The 20,136-nt window shown below is 41.4% G+C and overlaps 2 protein-coding genes across 2 annotated transcripts in view; one reads left to right on the top strand and one right to left on the bottom strand.

Annotated features, from left to right (window-relative positions):
• The window catches only part of ARMH4 (armadillo like helical domain containing 4), a gene marked incomplete at both ends in the record, with an annotated part of 106,524 nt that overhangs the window by 56,005 nt on the left and 30,383 nt on the right, over nt 1-20,136 (top strand). The gene's annotated exons all lie outside the window — the stretch shown is intronic.
• Nucleotides 11,900-12,443, bottom strand: LOC311176023 (ATP synthase subunit ATP5MJ, mitochondrial-like; the record flags this gene model as incomplete). The annotated part of the gene is made up of 2 exons (XM_084241313.1): nt 11,900-12,190; nt 12,326-12,443. 2 exons carry the CDS (start codon nt 12,441-12,443, stop codon nt 12,039-12,041), a joined length of 270 nt encoding a protein of 89 aa, XP_084097439.1. The 3' UTR covers nt 11,900-12,038.

The following is a 20,136-nucleotide window of genomic DNA, read 5'->3' as shown; positions in this document are numbered from 1 at the left end:
TGGTCATTTCTTTCGTTTCCATAAACTTTCAGAGAAGAGGATTTGATCATCTGTCTTGGAAAAACATTACACTGCTTAACGATGAGGAAGTTCTTCAGTAATAAAAACGATTACATACAATTCTTCTTGTATGTTTAGCATGTGCCAAGTATTGCTCTTATGGTAACATTGAAAAGCTGATTTAAGCCTCCCAGTAACCCTAAGAAGAAGATAATAGTATTTTTTTCACTTTCCTTTTGAAGAAACTGAAGATTGAGGTTATATATTCAATAATTACTGAGGCAAGAGTCGAACCCACATATGTTTGGGTGTGAGAATGCTGCTATTAATATCTGACCCCAAATCTCACAACTTTGTGAGCCCTTTCCAATACCATGCTGGAGCTAGCTTGTACTTTAATTGCAAGAGTAGATTGTTAAAATCACAGGAATTTTGTAAGTCAACTGTTAATCAGCCATTATAAAAAAATCAAATCATATAAACTTAAAATTAAATATTTTAAAACACAGGTAAACATACTCAAAACTCCACTTCCTAATCAAGTTGCTTCTCTTGGTGTATTTGAGGGGATTAACATCTATGGTGTTGCTGGTGGAAATAAATAATGATGTGCACTCTGCACTTTTTCCCACTTCTGCATTCAGCCAAGTCATATTGGCAGCTTGAAATTGACTATGGGGGGGGGGGATATATTTACCAGAGAAATGAGTAAATTTCCAAGTCAGAGCATAATTTACTGTTTTGTTGATTGGCTAGATTTAAAATGATGGAGATGTTAATAGTGAAGATTATTATTAACTTGAAAAAGCATGTTATGTTCTAGTGTCAAAACTGAAAACAACTTTAATGAATATAATTTGTTTACATACAAATTTAACGACAGTACATTTATTGGGGAAAATAGTTCATGGAGTGGGATGCAGCTCCACTTGGTGAATTACAATTACTGGTTAGTTATAGATAGAAGGGTTTGGCAAAAACCAATTGTCACAGCATCCTGTGACAATCCATTGGCCCTATCAGGTATACGATGAGGAATAGCACATCTGTTATTTCTGTTTGTGTGCCACATATCATTTATATCAGTAATTTTTTTAAAAGATTTATTTATTTATTTATACAAGCACTGGGTACAGTCAGAAGAGCAGGAGGGTGAGAGAATTCACCAGAGCCAGAGTGGGGAGCAGAACAAGCAGACTGACAAAGTACACTGCTGAGGGGAGCAGCGGGCGTGGCAGGAGAGGTCTGCATGCCATGTGGGACCCTCACCAGTGGCTGGGGATTGAACCGGTGCTGCAGAGGCTGCGGGCAGCTTCGCAGCCCAGTGCTCAACTGCTGTGCCACCAGGGGAGGCCCTATATCAGCAATATTTATAATAAACACACACACACTTTCTCTCGGGAGAATTAGCTGTTAAACATTTACCTGTGTATGACACCAGCTCCACTTGTTTGGTCCTCAGTGGAATTGAAGACTATTTGCAGCCTTGCTACAATGGAGTCTTCCACAGGTTTCTCTTCTCTGTGCAGAATAATCTGTGATTCATTGATTTTTCTCTATAGGTTTTATTTCCAGGTTTCCTCTGAGCAGCGTGGAATCAAGTGCAAGCCTTTCGTTAGCTGAGGTGTGCAGCGCTGGGCACATGACAAATTCCAGAGAGGAGATGATCATGCTGGAGAGGATGGGAGGTCTTTTTCACTGGGGGCCCAGTACAGTGCCTGGGGTGAGCATGACTTAGCAGTCAAGCGACCTGGGCTCCTGCTGGCTGTCTCCCTGAGTTATCTCTCAGATACTTCATCTTCATTCTTTGAGCGTTCTTTGTATTCTATTTATTTATTTATTTTTATACAAGTGCTGGGGTACAGGCCAGAGGCGCAGGAGGGTGAGAAGATTCACCAGAGGCAGAGCAGGGAGCAGAACAGGCAGACGACAGAAATACACTGCTGAGGGGAGCAGCAGGTGCGACAGGAGACGTCTGCTTCGCCTCGTGGGATTCTCGCTGGCCGGCCGGGATTGAACCCGCACTGCAGAGGCTGCGGACAGCTTCACAGCACGGTGCTCAACCCGCTGTACCACCGGGGAGGCCCTCTTTGTATTCTTAAACTCTGTATTTTATGGCTGCTGCTTATATTTAGACGATTAATATTGTGCTTCTTGGTTTATCATGAGAAATGCAAATAGAATCTCAATGATTGGATTTGGAGATTTAAGAGGGAATATGCCTTTAAATTTTCCAATGCTTTTATAGTTGCTTAAGTGTTTGAACACATATTACTTTGTTCTAACAATGAGATAAACAGGGAGTTATTAATAGTCCCATTTTACTGCTGAGCACACCGACATTCAGCGTCGGTCACACTTGTTTCAAATGCAAGCTAATTGGCAGAGAAACTAGTGCTGGGGCTTCCAGGTCATTTTCTGTGTCTTCAATATTCTTTCCCTTTAATCTTTTTTTTAAAAAAGATTTATTTTTATTTATTTATGCAAGAACTGGGATGTAGGCCAGAGGTGCGGGGGGTAAGAGGATTCACCAGAGACAGAGTGGGGAGCAGAACAGGCAGATCTACACTGCCGAGGGGAGCAGGGGCGAGACAGGAGAGGCCTGCTGTGCCATGTTGGCCATGGCCAGGGATCGAACTCATGCCAAAGTGGCTGGTGCTAACTTGATAGCTCTGAGATTTAACCCCTGTGCCACCAGGGAGGCCCTCCCTTTAATTTTCTTAAACAGAAAACCCCATTGAGCTTGTAATAGTTTCATCATCATCAACTTCTAAGTACAAGTTGACAAGAAGGTCTGTCTCAAGGTAGAGTCCAACTTTAGAGAGGTGATTTTTTTCATTTTTCCCATGAAGTAAGTAAATCCATGTTTCTGAGGTTGAATGAGGATGGAGGTGCAGAAGTCTCAGTGAGCTCCTTGCAAGGATGATAATGGCTTTGGAAGCTCACAGGTGGGGAGCATGGTCGTGCTCACACGAGGGAACAGCAGCTTGGGGTGGGTAGTGCTTTTTGCTTTGTTTCAGGCTGCAAACATAGTCCTGTATAAAGTCTGGAATTTTGTAAGCATGTGTGTATATAAATTGGAATTTATTCCACCGTAATGGCAAGCAATGCAGCCTCTCGTATTTCTTACACTTTAATATTTATTTAATATTTATTTATTTAATATTTATTTAATTTAATATTTATTTATTTATTTGTTTTTAAAAAAATATTTATTTATTTATTTATACAAGTGCTGAGTACAGTCAGAAGCACGGGAGGGTGAGAGAATTCACTAGAGTCAGAGCAGGGAGCAGAACAGGCAGAAGGACTGAAGTACACTGCTGAGGGGAGCAGCGGGCGGCAGGAGAGGTCTGCGCGCCACGTGGGACCCTCCTCTGGTGGCCGGGGAGCAGCTGGGGATCGAACTGGCGCTGCAGAGGCCGTGGGCAGGTTCGCAACCCAGCGCTCAACCGCTGCGCCACCGGGGAGGCCCTTCTTACACTTTTAATAGCATAACCAGCAGATTGGCTGTAGTGATGAAGTTAACACAGAGTAACTTCTTAACAGGACACAAGAAAGTAATAGTGGTAAATTATTTTTGCAAAATGACATAAGAATGTTTCATTATACTATTTTAGGTTTCCTGATGTTTTTCCTCACTGTTCATTTAGTTTAGAGCTGCCACATGTTTATGAGGCAAATTTTCTAAAGAGGTGGGAATTTTTTGAAGCCAAATATAGACACAGAGGTGGTATTCAGATAAACATTTATGCATGTTGTGGGATAAGTGAAATAACCTTTTATGCTGCTGGCCTCTGTGGCTATCACTTGTGGCCTTGAATGCAAAAGGCGCTTGGGAGTGTGGGCTCTGGGCGCACAAGACTGAAGGTGGACACCTGGAGTATGGTGTGGGCATGTGTAAGTGTGCACACCTGAATCTGGGGACTGAGGCTATACGGGTGGCGATGGCAGAACAATTAAGAGAGAATGAGTGACTACAGGGAGGCAGGACCATGAGAGAACACCAGAGAAAGCCTAGAGAGTAAAGATTCTCTGTGGGCCAGGAGGCTGCCTTGCCAGACTGGGGACTTGCCGCACTACCATTGACATAGAAAAACATTAAAGCCTGTAAAAATCCATTGAAGGCTGCAAGGCTCTCCCTTACCCATCTGTCCCGTGCCTTGCTGGCACAACACATGTCTTCTAACAAACATTTATGGGATAATCATCCCTTCTCCATATTCAGCAAGGATCCAAGGAGGGGTCTTGAAGCTTGGAGTTGCCGTTGAGGGCTCTGTCCCTAATTTTCTGTGGGGTATGTTAATGACATAGTCACTCAGATTTTCTGTCTGTAAAATAGGGATCACTGTCTGTAAGAATTGTTTCATGAGTGGCAGAGTGACACCTGAGTGACACCTGGGGTCTTTTCTCAGGCACTGCCTGCAGTCTGCAGGTGAAAAGATGGATTTTACTCCAATTCATCAGTAGGTGTCGCTGCAGTCAAATAAAACTGAGGAACACTGGCCAAAAGGATTCTATTAGAGGAAGAAGAAACACGCATAGCTATTAAAATTACCTGAGCACCTAGCCTTCATCCTCACTCCAAGCTCATTTCTTTTACAGTATACTACTATTTATTATTTTTACTAAGTTATGACCAATAATGCACAAGTCTCTTCAAGAGAAAAAAAGCTGGTTCAGCAAGCCATACTATTTCCTCTTTCCCTCATTTACCAATTCATTCAATCAAGGATTACTTCCTGGTCACTTACAATGTGTGAAACACTTTTCAGGCCTGGACATCCAGTGATGAGCAGTACAGACAGTCTGGATTTATGGAGTTTCCTGTCTGGTGAGAAAGACAGGCAATTAAGAGATAAAACCAAAAAGAGAAGTTATTACAGTGCAGAAAGATTCATGAATCCCATGGCCTGTACGAGGTGCAACAGAAGCAGATGACAGGAGGACCCAGTTGCATTGATGAGTCAGGGATGATCCCTGGGAAAAACTAGTGCTACAGAAGCTGCCATATTATGCCTCAAGGCACAAATTAGAAATTCAGTGTCTGGATTCCTTCACCCCTTTTAATATCCTCACAGGTCCTTGTGGTGGTGTGATTTACCTCCTTTGACAGCAGCACCATCTGAAATGCATAAAGAATACCTTCCATCCTGAGGCTAGTAGATAATCTGAGATATCTAAAAACTTAATCATGATTTAAATTATTTTTTCTTATTTCCTGAGCTATTGAAAACCGCTGAGTGTCTTTTGTATGTCAGATATTTAGACACATGCTCTTGATTATATTATTAGCAGCTTATATATGGAAGATAAAACTGAATGTTAAACAGTCTGGTTTTCCCTTTTTTCCACTTACTCTCATTAGGATATTTGTGTTAAATAAAACACTTTGTTTCATCAGGATATTGAAGTCAGCCTAAAATACAACCGAGAGCTACTTTGTCAACAGTTATGTGACCTGGCTGGAGAGAATTGGATATACTAAGCCGATAATAAAAGAAATATTGATAAGAAACATGAAGTTATTTTGTTCAGAGTTTGCTGTATCCCCAGTGACACACAAATTATATTTTAAAATCCTAAAATCAATTTATTAAGAGTCACACATACCGATTTTTAGATAAGAAATGCTTGGTAAGTTGGTGTTGAGTAACCATGCCAGGCTGGATAGGTTCATTATTGCTTCTCTGGCAGATGGATAAAGGAATCTTGGAGCCCTTGGTCTTTAATAGTAAATGAAGGAAACCAGCCAGCAGGGAGGCAGCAACTTGAGCTCCCTCCCCCCAAAGTGATGCTGCCCTTTTATCACCTCCATTCTAGGCCCAAGTATGCGCATTTACCATGGTCCACCTATGCTCCTTGGGCCCACCTGTGTTCCTTGGGCCCAGTTGTCCATAATTATGGGAGGTGTGCAAGACTGCAGGTGCCAGCCATAGAGTCTTTTTTAGGAGACTCAAAAATTTGTATTGCAAAGACAGCAGAAATATGTTCTGATGAATCAGTAACAACTTCTCTAGCCTCCCTTTCAATTAAAATTTGCAAAAATAAGTTATTATTTAAAAAATATAACTCTGGGATCTTCATTCACCTCTAATTCATTAAAAACATTACAAAAACCATGACTTTGGGGCTAGCCAATGTGACTATATATCTTGATCTTTCTCACTATGTTCCTTGGACTAAAGAAAATAAATGTTCCAATGTACTAGTTATAAATTGCCAAGAGTCAAAAGCAGAACAGTGAAAGGTGTATAGCAGTACACAATTTCTCTTAATTTACATACATGTCTCCTCTTCAGGAAGTGTAGGGTAAGTGAAAAATTATCGGGCTTTTCTGCCCTCCCGCCAATAGGATTGATGATGGATCTGTGGTCCTGAATGCATGCCTGATGGCGGGCACCTGTAGTAGGGTGTGGGCATGCGTACGTGGGTATACCTGGGCTAAGACTGCGCTTATAAGGGGGTGTCACAGGGATGCCAGCAGAATCACGAGAGCAGCAGCAGAGAACAAGGCCACCAGAGAACGCCGGAGAGCCCAGGTAGAGTGAAGACTTGCTGGGGGCTGGGAGGCCTACCAGCCTCCCGGCCCCCTAGTACCCCTGCCTGCTGTGTGCCTGGTAAATCCTAATAAAAGCCTGAAAAGCCATTGAGGGCTCCAGGACTCTCTTCTCCTTACCTTGTCTGCTTAAGTCATACAGCTCCTGCTCCATGCCCTTCCCACCACTACAGGAAGTTAAATTATTGTCCTAATGTGCAAAGGCAAACATTGTAATATTGCCCCACAACTTTCAGTGCCATAGCTTTGCTTGCAGTGTCTTGTGTGGTCATGACAAACTCCTTTAATTGCTTTGAGCCTCAGTTTTTTTTCATCTAGAGAAAGGGATTTTGGACAGATCTGAGATCACTGTGTAGAAGCGTATTTATTTTTCTGTGTTCACCTCCAGTGTATCTGGTTCTGCCCTCTTTTCTGAATCAAAAACAAAGGTGACCCACCCCTCATCCACGTCTAACCCTTCCACCTGTGACCGGGATCCTGTCGATGTGTCTTTGAGCTGATAGCGGCACTCTAAGTCAGAAATTAGCTCATCTCTCATTTCTCTGTTTCACTCAGTTCCCTCACCCTGTCAGAGTAGAAAGGCCCACCAATTCTGTCTCCTAAGTGGCTGCTGAATTCACTTTCCTTCCCGTCCCACCTTCCTGAGGCCAGCATCATCTCTTCCTGGGCTACTGCAAGACCCTCTTTACCGATCTTTCTTAGGGTAGCTCCCACTTCCAATCATTGTCTATGTCGTTTTCAGAGAGATCTTTCTAAAACGCAAAGTTGATTATTGAGCAGCAGCAACCCCACTGAATTGATACAGGTTTCCCTCACTATCCAAACGTGGAGTGTTCCTATGATACCTTTCATAAGTCGAAATGGTATAAAGTGAAAAAGTACTGTTACTTACTTTTATCCTTGGTTTTCCTTTCTGCAGTTACCTTCTCCATCTCCCTTAGAAAATGTCACATATAACAAGATATTTGGAGAGATCACATTGATATGACTTTTATTACAGTACTTAATATAGCACGTTGTGATTATTCTATTTACTATCGGTTATTGTTAATCTCTTAGATTAATTTATACATTAAACTATCATAGGTATTGTCATATCAGAAAGGGACGGTGTGGGTTTTTATGATCTGGGCAGATGGGTAAAGGAGGAGTCCTGGAGCCCTCAGTGGCTTTTTCAGGCTTTTAATGATCTTTCTACACCATTTGTAGTGAGATAACCAGGTCCGGGCAGGCAGGGGCCCCCGGCGAATCTTTACTCTTCTCTGGCTTCTCTCATGGTCGCTTCGCTTGTCTCTACTGCACTCTGCTGCACGGTCCCCGCCACCGTCTGTCCTCTGCTGCTGCCTTTATACGCTCAGTCTCTGGCTCAGGTGTGCCCACACCACGCTCCAGGTGCCACCATCAGGCACGCGTGTAAGACCACAGGTGTCGATCACGGCTGCTAATGGCAGGAGGGTGGAAAAAACCCGATCACTTCCATTTACCCTACAGTATGTATAGGAAAAAACAATATATATGGCATTTGGTAATATCTATCATTGCAGGCATCCACCTGGGTTCTTGGAATGTGTCCCCCTATCAGGGGGAACTACTATTCATGGAAAAGTCCTTGAGCATCCCAGATCCCCAAAATAGCCTAGTAGATAATACCAAATGGCATATAAAACCTAAAATAACACTAACATTTAGTGAAAGTGGATTGCTGTACAGACACAGCCTCCTTCTTCCTGAGGAGGGAGCCCGGTGGCACCACTCTCCTTGCTGGGGGTACTGCTGCCTCTGGAACAGCTCAGGGGAAACAGCACTGAACGCTTGCTTTACTTTTCCCCTTTTGTCACAAAAGTGAAAATCCTCTTCAGATGTCTTGTCGATAGTAGGTATCAATGTATGTCTTTTGTTAAAAGAAAGTGACACAGTGTGAACTTGAGAAAAGCAGGGGGCACATGTATTTATCTTGTGAAAAGGTGTAATGTGGTTTTTTATTTTTAACTTATATATTTTTTACATTGCTGTTCATTCTCCTCTCAGTTGTAATCCCCATAAAATTACCATCACCAAAACACCCATAACCATAGTCTCTTGTGCACTTCTCTCCCTTGTTTTGATGAGGTAATCAGTTGAATAAGGCAGCACAGTCCCATTAAATGAAAACTTTGTGTTGACTTCTTTTATCTGCACTGAAATGACTTTCCTTTGCATAGCCTTTGAAGCTGAGAGTATTTCAACCTCAAGTCTGCTTTCCTGTAACTTTGCCTTCTGCTACCTCTTCCCCTGCTCTGTGTGCTCTGTGTGCACTTCACAGCCCACTCAAACTGAACTCTTCTCGAGCTGAGCATGCAGTGGCCTTTTTCTGCATTTCTAAGATTTTGTGTAGCAGGACTCTCTCTGGAATTCTCTGTGCTTGGCCTCCCCTCTCTGTGGGATGACCAGTCACTCCCAATTCTTCATGCAAATGTCATCTCATTTGGGAGAATTCTCATGAGTTGATTTCTTCCTTGTTTATAATTCTACTGCCTTTTGCTGACAGTATTATATCATATTTGTTAACATCTGTTTTCCTTAGAAGATTGTGAGCTACATTAGGGCAGGAAATCTTGTCTTATTCATCTTTGTATTTCATCCCTGTGACTTATAGTATATAATATATATAGCGTATATACAATGCACAGCATATACACTTACACTACATGTGATATATATACTAGCATATACTATGATATATATGATATGACATATTATATGTGATATACTAAGATACATACAGTATATATGTTATATATACCATATATAATGTATACATAGTATGTTGCACATTCTAGTTCAATCACTGTTTAAATGAATCAGTGACTAAAATAAATGCGTGAATATATGTGCATACCTGCATGATGAAAAGGTTACTACAGTGTTTCTCATCTCAATGGCATTGTCAGTAACAGAAATAAGAAACTTGGAAGTTATATCTAGCTGATCTTTCAGGTAGGGCTTTGATATCTGCAGGTAGATTTTGAGTTGTTGATGAGGGAATCTTTGGACTAGATCTTTGGAGTCCTCTAAGCTCTAAGATTTGATGACTTTATTTTGACTCTATCACTTCAAATCCAAGGGTTGGAACACTTTTCTTATAAAACTTTCCCCTGCTGGCTGAGAAACAAAGGTAGTTTGCACAGCATAGACTGTCACAGTCTCTTTTCTTATTTCTCTGAATTCTGCTTTGTTCCTCAATGACAAATCATTAGACTCATTCCCAAATGAATTGGCTGTCAGGTAGTCGTCATTACGGCTAGTGAAATGTCTTAGTTTCAGCTGAGCGAGGCCAACATGATGCTATCTATCATGACAGGCTTGTGATGTGTTCAGAGCAGCAAAGAACATCTTTCAGGACTACAGTGTACCTCAAGTGTAGGCAGTTACTCTGGTTCACATACCAATATGTGAGACGGAACGGTGGGAACATTAATGCTTCCTTTTAAATCGAAAGCATCAACGACTGGAAGTTTTTTCGTGGGGAGGGAGAGGTTTTCATTTCCAAATGTGGAGAGTTGATTTTGTAATCAATTTGCAGACATATACATTTTCAGGGATGTGAACTATAAAAAAGAACTAAAAGCTTTACAAGATCTCTTTTCAGTATCTGCTTGCCTCATAATCTTACTTCCATTTCAGTTAAGTCCTTTAACGCATATGTCATATCCATTATCATCCTGAAAAGAAAAATTATTCAGGCCACTTAAGCGATGCTTCAATGATGTGCAATCCGTTAGAATTCAGAAAAAGCCAGCACTTTCCGAAGAAAAATGTGACACTCTCTTTAACATATCCTGTCACTCTTTTTTTCTCACTTGAAGTAAAATCTCAGCTTCTCTTGGAGTTTCTCCTTTTATGTATTGTCATAAGGTAATTTTTTTTTTTTTTTGGATAATGACCTGTCACTTCTTTTTTTTTTTAAAGATTATTTATTTATTTATTTATACAAGCACTGGGTACAGTCAGAAGCGCGGGAGGGTGAGAGAATTCACCAGAGGCAGAGTGGGGAGCAGAGCAGGCAGAAAGACCGAAGTACACTGCTGAGGGGAGCAGCGGGCGGCAGGAGAGGTCTGCGCGCCATGTGGGACCCTCCTTCTGGTGGCCAGGGAACAGCCAGGGATCGAACTGGCGCTGCAGAGGCTGCGGGCAGCTTTGCAACCCAGCGCTCAACCGCTGAGCCACCGGGGAGGCCCTGACCTGTCACTTCTTAATAGCATCTGCTTGATTTTCTGAAAGGAGTATTAGTTTCAGACAGAGTTTACTGTTAGTTCTTTTCCCCTGTTTTTGTTTGTTTATTGTAACTATGAAGTAATGTATGCTTAAAGCGGGTAGATAGATAGATAGATAGATAGATAGGCATTATTCTCTGTCCACCATCAGAAAGAATTCTTATTTGGAGTAGACTGCAAAATCAGTTGGAGGTTAGATGTTTTACAACCATTTTCCTTTGGGTTGATTTTGAGGTTGTTCTGATCCCCCTTCCATCTGATCTCCCCCTTCCATGAGTGGTCAGAACTCCCTAAGAAAAATATCAGTTAAAAAAAAACTGACGAATTTCCAGCCAGGTGGAAAGTTTCTGTTAGTTTTAGTGTTTGCACAGCCGCTGTCTGTCTGTGGATTGAGAGTTATCTGTGCAGCTTGGCATGTGCATCGATTCTGCTCTCTTGTTGATGAAGGGAGACATGAGCTGGGGAGGTTGTGATGGATGGATAGTACCAAGTGTTCCTGGCAAAAGCTTTGAAGCTGTCTTCTTTTCCCACTCAGTGGGTCTTAAAGTGATATGCTAGGTGTGGCAAGCTTTTCTTGATATGCAGATAATCAGGTTTTCTGCTCATTTGGAAAAATGACCTCTGACTACTGATCTTTAACAAAGTGTTATCTTAAAAGAGCATGTTGGTCATTTTTTCCATGTTTATCTTCAAAAACTCTCCCTCTGAACACATGGATCCTGTTATAGATTGAATTGTATCCCCTCCACTCCACCAAAGATATGGTGCTGTCCTAACCTACTCAGGACCCCTGAATGTAACCTTATTTAAAAATAGAGTATTTGCAGATTTAATCAAATGAAGATGAAGTAATCACATAAATTTAATGTGATTGATTCCTTGTAAGAAGAGGAAAATTTGTTTTTTTCTTTTCATTTTTTAAATTTATATATTTTTACATCATTGTTCATTTTTTGTACAATGTTTGATTTCTCCTCTAACATGTCATCCCCATAAAATTACCACCTCCAAGACACTCGTGAACCATCACCATAGACTTTTGCGCTCTTTTCTCCCATTTTTCTCCCTCTCTCTCCCCTCCCCTGATTAATGTCTCCAATTTATAGTTTGCCTGCTAGTTTCATCTCCCCCCCATCCCTTGTATGGTTTCCCTATGTTCCACCTATAAGTAAAACCATCAGATGTTTTTCTTTTTCTTTTTCTTTTGGTCTCACAGGGACATTTATTCACGTCAGGAAGGAGACGGGGCTGGACGAGGGCACAGGGACGTCCCATGCTGCCAGCTCCATCAGCCTGGTACTGCGGCGGACCGGTCTGTGGTGGCCGTGGGCAGGTGTGGGATTCGGACCTTTCGAAGCTTTACTTCTTTTTTTTTTTTCTTTTGTGGGACCCTCGCCGGCGGCCGGGAACAAACCGGCGCTGCAGAGGCTGCGGGCAGCCTCGCAACCCAGCGCTCAACTGCTGCACCACCAGGGGAGGCCCTCAAAGCTTTATTTCTTTTATCAACCAACACTCCTGATCTTGTAAATGATGACGCTCATCAACCCCATTCCTACCCAAATCTCCTGGTAGACCTGGGTATAGTAGGGCTTCATGCAGGTCCAAACATTTTTAATGAGGCTCTGAAACATCTCGGCGCCCATCCTGACCCAAGGCTATGGCCGCCCGACCCTCATGCCAACGACTCGGGAAGGTCACCCATCCGATGTTTTTCTTTTTTGTTCTGACTTATTTCAATGAGCATAATAATCCCTTCCAGTTTCATCCATGTTGCTATGAATGGCATGAGTATCTTTTTTGATTGCTGAGTAATATTCCATTGTGTATATATACCACATCTTCTTGATCCAGTCATCTGTTTTTGGGCATTTAGATTGTTTTCACATTTTAGCTATTGTAAATAGTGCTGCGATGAACAGAGGAGTGCAAGAGTCTTTTTGAATTAATATGTTTGTGTCCTTTGGGTAGATTTCTAGGAGTGGAATTGCTGGGTCATGTGGTAGATCCATTTCCAGTAATTTGAGGGTCCTCCACACACCTTTCCATAGTGGCTGGACCAGTTTGCAGTCCCACCAGCAATGTAAAAGGGTTCCTTTTTCTCTACGTCCTTGCCAGCATTTGTTATTGTTAGTTTTTTTTAATGTGGCTCATATTTACTGGTGTAAAGTGGTGTCTCATTGTGGTTTTGATTTGCTTTTCCCTGATTATAATGGGTGTTGAACATTTTTGTATGTGCCTGTGGCCATCTGTGTTTCTTCTTTGGAGAAGTGTCTTTTTAGCTCTTCTGCCCACTTTTTGACTGGATTCTTTATTTTGTTTTTGTTTTGTTATGCAGACTCTTTATAGATCTTTGATATCAGTCCCTTATCAGTTTTGTGGAGTGCAAATATTTTCTCCCAGTCAGTAAGGTGTCTCTTTGTCTTGGTTATTGTCTCTTTTGCTCTATAGAACTTTTTAGTTTGATGTAATCCCAGATGTTTTATCTTTTCCTTTATTTTCTTTGTTCTGAGGGATGAATCTTTAAAGATGTTTCTGAGATGTATGCCATGGAGTGTTTTGCCTATGTTTTAGAAGAGGGAAATTTGAACATACAGACAAACAAGGAGAATGCCAGGTAGAGATAGACGCATAGTCACAGAGGGGAGGTAGGTACCTTGTGGAGTGATGTGGACACAAATCAAGGAATATGTGGAAACTAAAAGAAGCAAGAAATGATCCTGCACCAGAGACTCTGGAGGGAGCATTGACCTACCAACATCTTGAGTGTGGAGTCATAGCCTCCAGAATTGAGAAAATAATTTGCTGTTGTTTTAAGCACCCATTTTGTGGTAATTTTTAATGGTAATCCTGGGTAATGAACACATCCCTCCCCTTGACCTCTTTTTTTTTTTTTTTTTAAGATTTATTTATTTATTTATACAAGCACTGGGTACAGTCAGAAGTGTGGGAGGGTGAGAGAATTCACCAGAGCCAGAGTGGGAAACAGAACAAGCAGACCAATGAAATACACTGCTGAGGGGAGCAGCGAGCATGCCAGGAGAGGTCTGTCGCACCATGTGGGACCCTCACCGGTGGCTGGGAATCAAACAGGTGCTGCAGAGACTGCGCGCAGTTTAGCAGCCCAGTGCTCAACCGCTGCGCCACCAGTCCTTTCCTTGAATTCTTGCTCCTATTTTTCTCCTTCCCTTCACAGCCAAGCTGCAATTTGACTAGATTGCATCACTCCCCTGAAGCTATTCTTGCTGATGTCTTGAAGGGCCTCCCAAATCTGTGGACCCTTGAGCCCTCTTTCCTGCGTTGAAATTCAGATTTCACTACCAGTTAGCTATATGAACTTAGGCAAATTTTATTTAACCTCCTTGTGTATTAACTTGTGTTTATCAATAAAATGATCCCAGGGACTATTGTAAGAATTCAAATAGTTATAGTTAAAACACTTAGTACTGTTGCGGGCACATAGTTAATGTTTAATATACACATATTTCCATGAAGATCATGGTGTCTCTGTAGTTTTTACATTGCCTTTCTCTCTGCAGTGTTGGATTCTGCCAGCCACTTTCTTCTCCATGGGTTCTGCATTCCATTGTCTTCTGGTTATCCTCCCTGTCTCGGGATACTCTTTTTACTCAGCTTATCCTAGAAAGGGCATTGAAGTTAGTGAATGGAGTTCAAGTCTTGGAATCTAACAGATGTGAACCCAGTGCTTTGCATTGAGTAGTTTTGGACAAGCCTGAGAGGGTTTTTTTTTTTTTTTTTTTTTTTTTTATAAAATGTTGATGATCTTACTGCATTGGGCTTGTGTGAGGAGTAAGTGATATAAACAAAAGACCCAGGGTGAACTGGATTTTGATTTCCACCTCCACCTCTGGCTCATCCTCTGACCCATGAGTTGAAACTGCTGTGTAATGCTCTGCAGTGGATCTTTCATAACTCCAAGGCGAGTTAGCTACTTGAACTAAAATGTGACGAAGCAGCATGCTCCTCCCCTTCCCCCCAAACCAAAAAAAAAAAAAAAAAATGTTTGGTATAGAGATAGATTTGTGGAATATTCCTAAGGAGCTGGGAAAAATCCTACCAGATTGACACCTCAGTCATAATCGATGGTTTAATCTCACCAGTGTCTGCATTAACTGCTGCATTCACAGATCCATGGATTCTTCTATAGCTGTTAGAAATATCCTCTTTTTGAGGAAACCAGATTCTAGCTCAGGAGGGGAGAACAGAGAAACTGTACATGAAATCAGATGGAAGTCAATCGTTTCAGTCCTGACTTCAGCAATGATTGATTCTAAAGCAGTCAGGGAGATGGGAGAGCCAGGCAGTGAGAAATCCAGAAGTGGGCCATGTGTGGGATTATCAGGGAAGATTCTTGTTAGTTAGGGGAGGAGTAGAGGTATGAATGAAAACTGGCTCTTGGTGGGTAGGGTACCAGCTCAAACCTTATGGACTGGCATAAGCAAGGCCTGGCCTTGAGCTGGGACTCAGTGATGGTCTAGACTGAGTAACTGACCAGAATTGAGAATCTGGATCCTTTGGACTGAGCCAGCACATGGCTAAGTAGTAAGGGCTGAGAGGGACGGACTAGACTCTTCTCAAAGTCTGCCCTCTGCCAGGCTCATTGTGGAGGGACCTGAAGAACAAGGAATCTGGAATATGAATTAATTCTACACCTCACCAAATGGGGCTGCGGGGCTCAAGCAGGGGCTGTTGGCGCAGGTTGCCACCATTCTCTCCCCATTCCCATGAGAACCAAGATAGGTCAAGGTTAGAAGACTTGGAGTGGGAGAGTCAGGGAAATGAAATTAGCAGATACATAGTTCATGATGGCTTGTGGCCACTAGAAAAACACAGGGGAAATAGGGAAATCTGAGAACTCTGAAAATCTCTTCCCTTTATGCACTAACTATATATTTGCTGGAAAGCCCCTTGCCAGCCCAAACACCTCAGAGATATCTTTCTCCCTTGTCTTCATGACTCTTAAGAGCAGCTAGAGATGTATTTTGAAAATTCTTTTCTGACTCTGAAATGCTCCTTGGGGTTGTCTTATTTTTTACATTTCTCAATACAGATTCACTGGGCACAGTTCTATAGGGATTAATGTTAAAGTTGTCATTTTTCTTGCTGGGAGTATCTGCATCTAAGACTCGAAAATACTTTTGTGTCTAATGATCAAAAGAGGGTTTAGGAGAACCACCACCTATTAAAGAGTAAAGGTATTTTCAAAATGTTTATTTTTCTATCAGATCTTAACCTCTTTATTGATTCATTTTTTGCTGATGGTAGTCAATTTATCTGTTAACATTTGGACCATATTTCCCTAAGGTCTTTGGAATTGGAATAAAGAGACAAATTAGTGTCATGGGGTACAAAGCCCAGAACAAACTATTCCTTGTTAATGGCAAAGATTTATGGGGAAACAACAGCAAAGCTGACTTGTTGATGCTGCTTTTACTACCCTATTTAGGAGACTCTGGAGATGCATTACCCAGTCTTTTCAGTGTAGGTGGAGAAGTGAGGGAGTGAGTAAAATATAGCTCAGGAAAAGTTGAAGACAAAATTGTGATCATATTAAATACGATTCAAAAATTCACCTGATATTGATTAATGAAGTATAATTCAATGAACTTAATATGAAGACATTAATAGCAGTTTTTCTTTTTACAGGTTCTAGGACAGTTTTATGTTTTAGTTTGTCTGAATTTCACTTTGTTTTCTGCATGCTGACAACAGCTTAAAACTGTAAACATCTTCATGACAGATTCTGTTACTTTGCTTTACAATTGCTTGAAATCTGGAGCTATGGCCACAAGGGAGTCCTCCAGTCTGTTCAAAAATATCAGGAAACTCAGATCCAGAATTTTATATTCTGCACACATCAAAAGATGCTATATTTGGAAAAATGAAGCAGAATATAAAATTTTTCCAATGCAGTAATAACTACTGGCTCTGGTCAAAGTGCATGGACTCCAGCTGGTCATTCATTCCTCATAAATGCCATACACAGAGAACTCTTGCTTTAGACAGCTTTCAGTGGTGTGTTTTTGGTGAGTGATGTGGTATGAATTGGTATTTATGGGGTACTTTTGAGATGATTAGTGTTCTCAGCATTACCTGAGTCATTTCTTTTTTTTTTTTTAAAGATTTATTTATTTATGCATACAAGAGCTGGGTACAGGCCAGAGGTGCGGGGTGGGGGGTGAGAGGATTCACCAGAGACAGAGTGGGGAACAGAACAGGCAGACTGACTGAGATACACTGCTGAGGGGAGCAGGAGAGGTCTGCTTCACCATGTGGATTGCTGTCTGGCCGGCCAGGGATCGAACTCTGCTACAGAGGCTGCAGATTGCTTCATAGTGAGGTATTTAACCCCTTGTGCCACTAGGGAGGCCCTCCCATGACATCTTACACCCTTGTCTACAACGATCTTGATGTCTAAGCTTGGACAAAGTGTCTGACAAAAAGACCTAACATCTAGCACTCAGCAGGTTCACTGAGAGCTTGGCTTCCCAGATTTTTATGTACCCTGGGAAACATGAAATGCCAGCGAGGCCATGGAACTATTTTATACAGTCTTCTCCTTGCTCCCGAGGACCATCATGTCAGCCTCTTATGCAGCTGCCTTCTGATGTTGGCTTGTTCCCCACAGACCCCTTTGTTTATGTCTAGAGAATGGGTTGTATGGTCCACTTTGAATTGTATGTTCTTTCTGCCTCTTTCCACCACTTCCCTCAACACTTAAAGACTCTTGCTCTTTGAGACAATTTCTTCTTTCATGAGTCCTTAGGGTTTATTAAGACTCTTCTCAGTTCTTCCCTTTCTATTCTGTGGTCAATGATATAGTATTCCTGAGCTTGTTTCTTTTATTTTACCTCTTTGTGAGCAAGACTATAATGAGAAACAGTGGTGGGGAAGAGCTGCCTTTCCTACCTTTCTAATCTGGGACAGTTATTAATACTGTCTACCTTTGCTGAAGAAAAAGGAAGAATCAGACTTGAATGGGAAAAATGGGTAATAACCTGACATTCTGAAATGCTGTACATTTGAGTTTGGGGGTGTACTGGGCTTGTTTAAGCTTTCATACTATGCTGATCCTGCATAGCAATACAACCTTTACTCCTCTAGCACAATCGTTGGTTCAGATGTTCTCACATCTGAGTAAGAGAGGAGTAAGAGAGGAGTTGTATAGGTGATAGTGAGTGAATAACAGCTGGGTCTTTGTACGTTTTCTGCAGATGGTTCAGGCTGTTTCTTTAAAGACCATCTGGTTCAGATAATATATATTACCCTAGAGGGCACTTAAGCCTTGAGAAGCTAAATAACAGTTATAATCTGAAAAAATCGAAGGTCCCTTGTCTTAAGTCCAGTGTTTTCAGTTACTACCTCTAGCTGCTGCACTTATTTCATTCACTTGATCTCTATCCATCAAAATAAATGTGTATACACATGCACAGATTCGAATATAGCATTTTAGGAAAGAGCACTGACTTTAAGATCAGTCATGTTTAGGTTTAAATTCTACTCAAAAGTGACTAAAGACTTAATTCATCCTACTAAGCCACTTTCCCCCCCATCTTTAAGTTGAAGATAATAAGAGTAACTAGCCCATAGGGATGTAAGATGTTTAACAAGTTTTCTGGTACCTGAAATATACCAAATAACATGACTGTTTATCCAATAAAATGTCTATCTATATCTTCATCCATGTATACCAGACACTGAGCTAGATAAAGGAGTTAATGTAGAGTGTTGCTTCTTACCAAAGTAGGAGAACATCCAACTTATTATATCTCATATAGTTTCACATAACTTCATTTTGGCTATGTAATACAGTTTATACAGATACTGTTTAGGATAAGGCTGGGTTGTTACAACAAAGAGAATCAGAAGTACTTTGATGACTTAAAGAGAAAAGTTTATTTTCTTTTCATATAAAAGTCCAAGGTAAGCATTCTAACTTGCTAGGTGACTCTGCTCCTCAGATGATTTAGGGATATAGGTTCCTTCTTGAGTTGCTGCTCTGATATTTGCTAGAGCATTGTTGTAGTTGGTGGAAAGGGGAGGAGAGTATGAAGGAGGCACATTTGGACCCTGAGGTCACAGATGCCACTTCCACTGACATTTTATTGGCAACAACTTAGCCACAAGACTACCTCTAATTGCACAAGAAGAGAAGACTAGGGCATCTGGGCAGTATGTGCCCAGATATGGTTCTGTTGCTACAGAAGAAGGAAAGAATTTTTTTTAAGGTTTATTTATTTATGCATACAAGAAATGGGGTAAGGCCAGAGGTGCAGGGGGTGAGAGGATTCATCAGAGACAGAATGGGGAACGGAACAAGCAGACAGAATGAAATACACTGCTGAGGAGAGCAGCGAGCGAGTCAGGAGAGGTCTACTGTGCCATGTCGATTGCTCCCTGGCTGGCTGGGGATTGAACTCACATTGCAGTGGCTGCGGACAGCTTCATAGGTTGTGTATTTAACCCCTTGCACCACCAGGGAGGCCCAAGAATGGGTTTTGGTGGACAACTTGCAGACTTGGCTTTAGAGCTCATTCTAGAAAGCCAACATTGATGAGGAGCTTTGTGGAATGGTAGAAAGTTAGTCAGGAGCTTGGTTTCTCACTATAATTCATTCAGAGACTTGCACTATGACCTTGGCTGAAGCATCTAACCCCTTGTGCCTTGGTTTCCTTAGTGTGAAAAAGACCTGGGACTGCTGAGCTCCAAGATTTCTTCCAGTGACATGAAGTCACCTCTGACTACCTTGTCTCGAATTTCTCTTTCTCCTCCCAAAGTATCTCTTCATTGTGTATCTCATGATACAAGACTCATGCAGCTTTGTTATGAGCTTACATTTTATTGCATGAAACTGTACACTTTATAAAGGAACAAGTCTTATCTTTCTACCCCTCACAGCACTTTGCAGGTATCAGAAGGTCAAAAAATATTTATGGGTTTGTTGATAAATGTGAACCATTTAGAGCTCATCAGAATCAGAAACTATAGATATGAAATACTGCGGAGTGATTTTCTTTGGGAGTGAGGCAAAGCTGAGAGAATAACCTCTAAGTTCTTTTCTGTGCCTACATTTTATTATTCTGTGACTCAGCAGCTCTTAAGTTGGGAGGAATTCCATCTGAGCTTCCTCTAGTGACATTCCTTCTGAAAGTTTTATTGTCAAGTCGAACTTCTGGATAAAAGAATAAAAAGTTCTTTCTCCTCCAATGGCTTTGACAAGGTCAGTCTAATATATATGAAGATTTAAATGACACTATTCTTACCTCTATGAATAGAGCTATATTTTAAAATCCTTAGTGTTTCAGG

The sequence above is a fragment of the Talpa europaea genome (genome assembly GCF_964194135.1).
Source record: "Talpa europaea genome assembly, chromosome: 8".
In the NCBI taxonomy this organism is placed as follows: domain Eukaryota; kingdom Metazoa; phylum Chordata; class Mammalia; order Eulipotyphla; family Talpidae; genus Talpa; species Talpa europaea.
The sequence above is the reverse complement of the archived record's forward strand: the minus strand, read 5'-3'. Positions and strand labels throughout refer to the sequence as shown.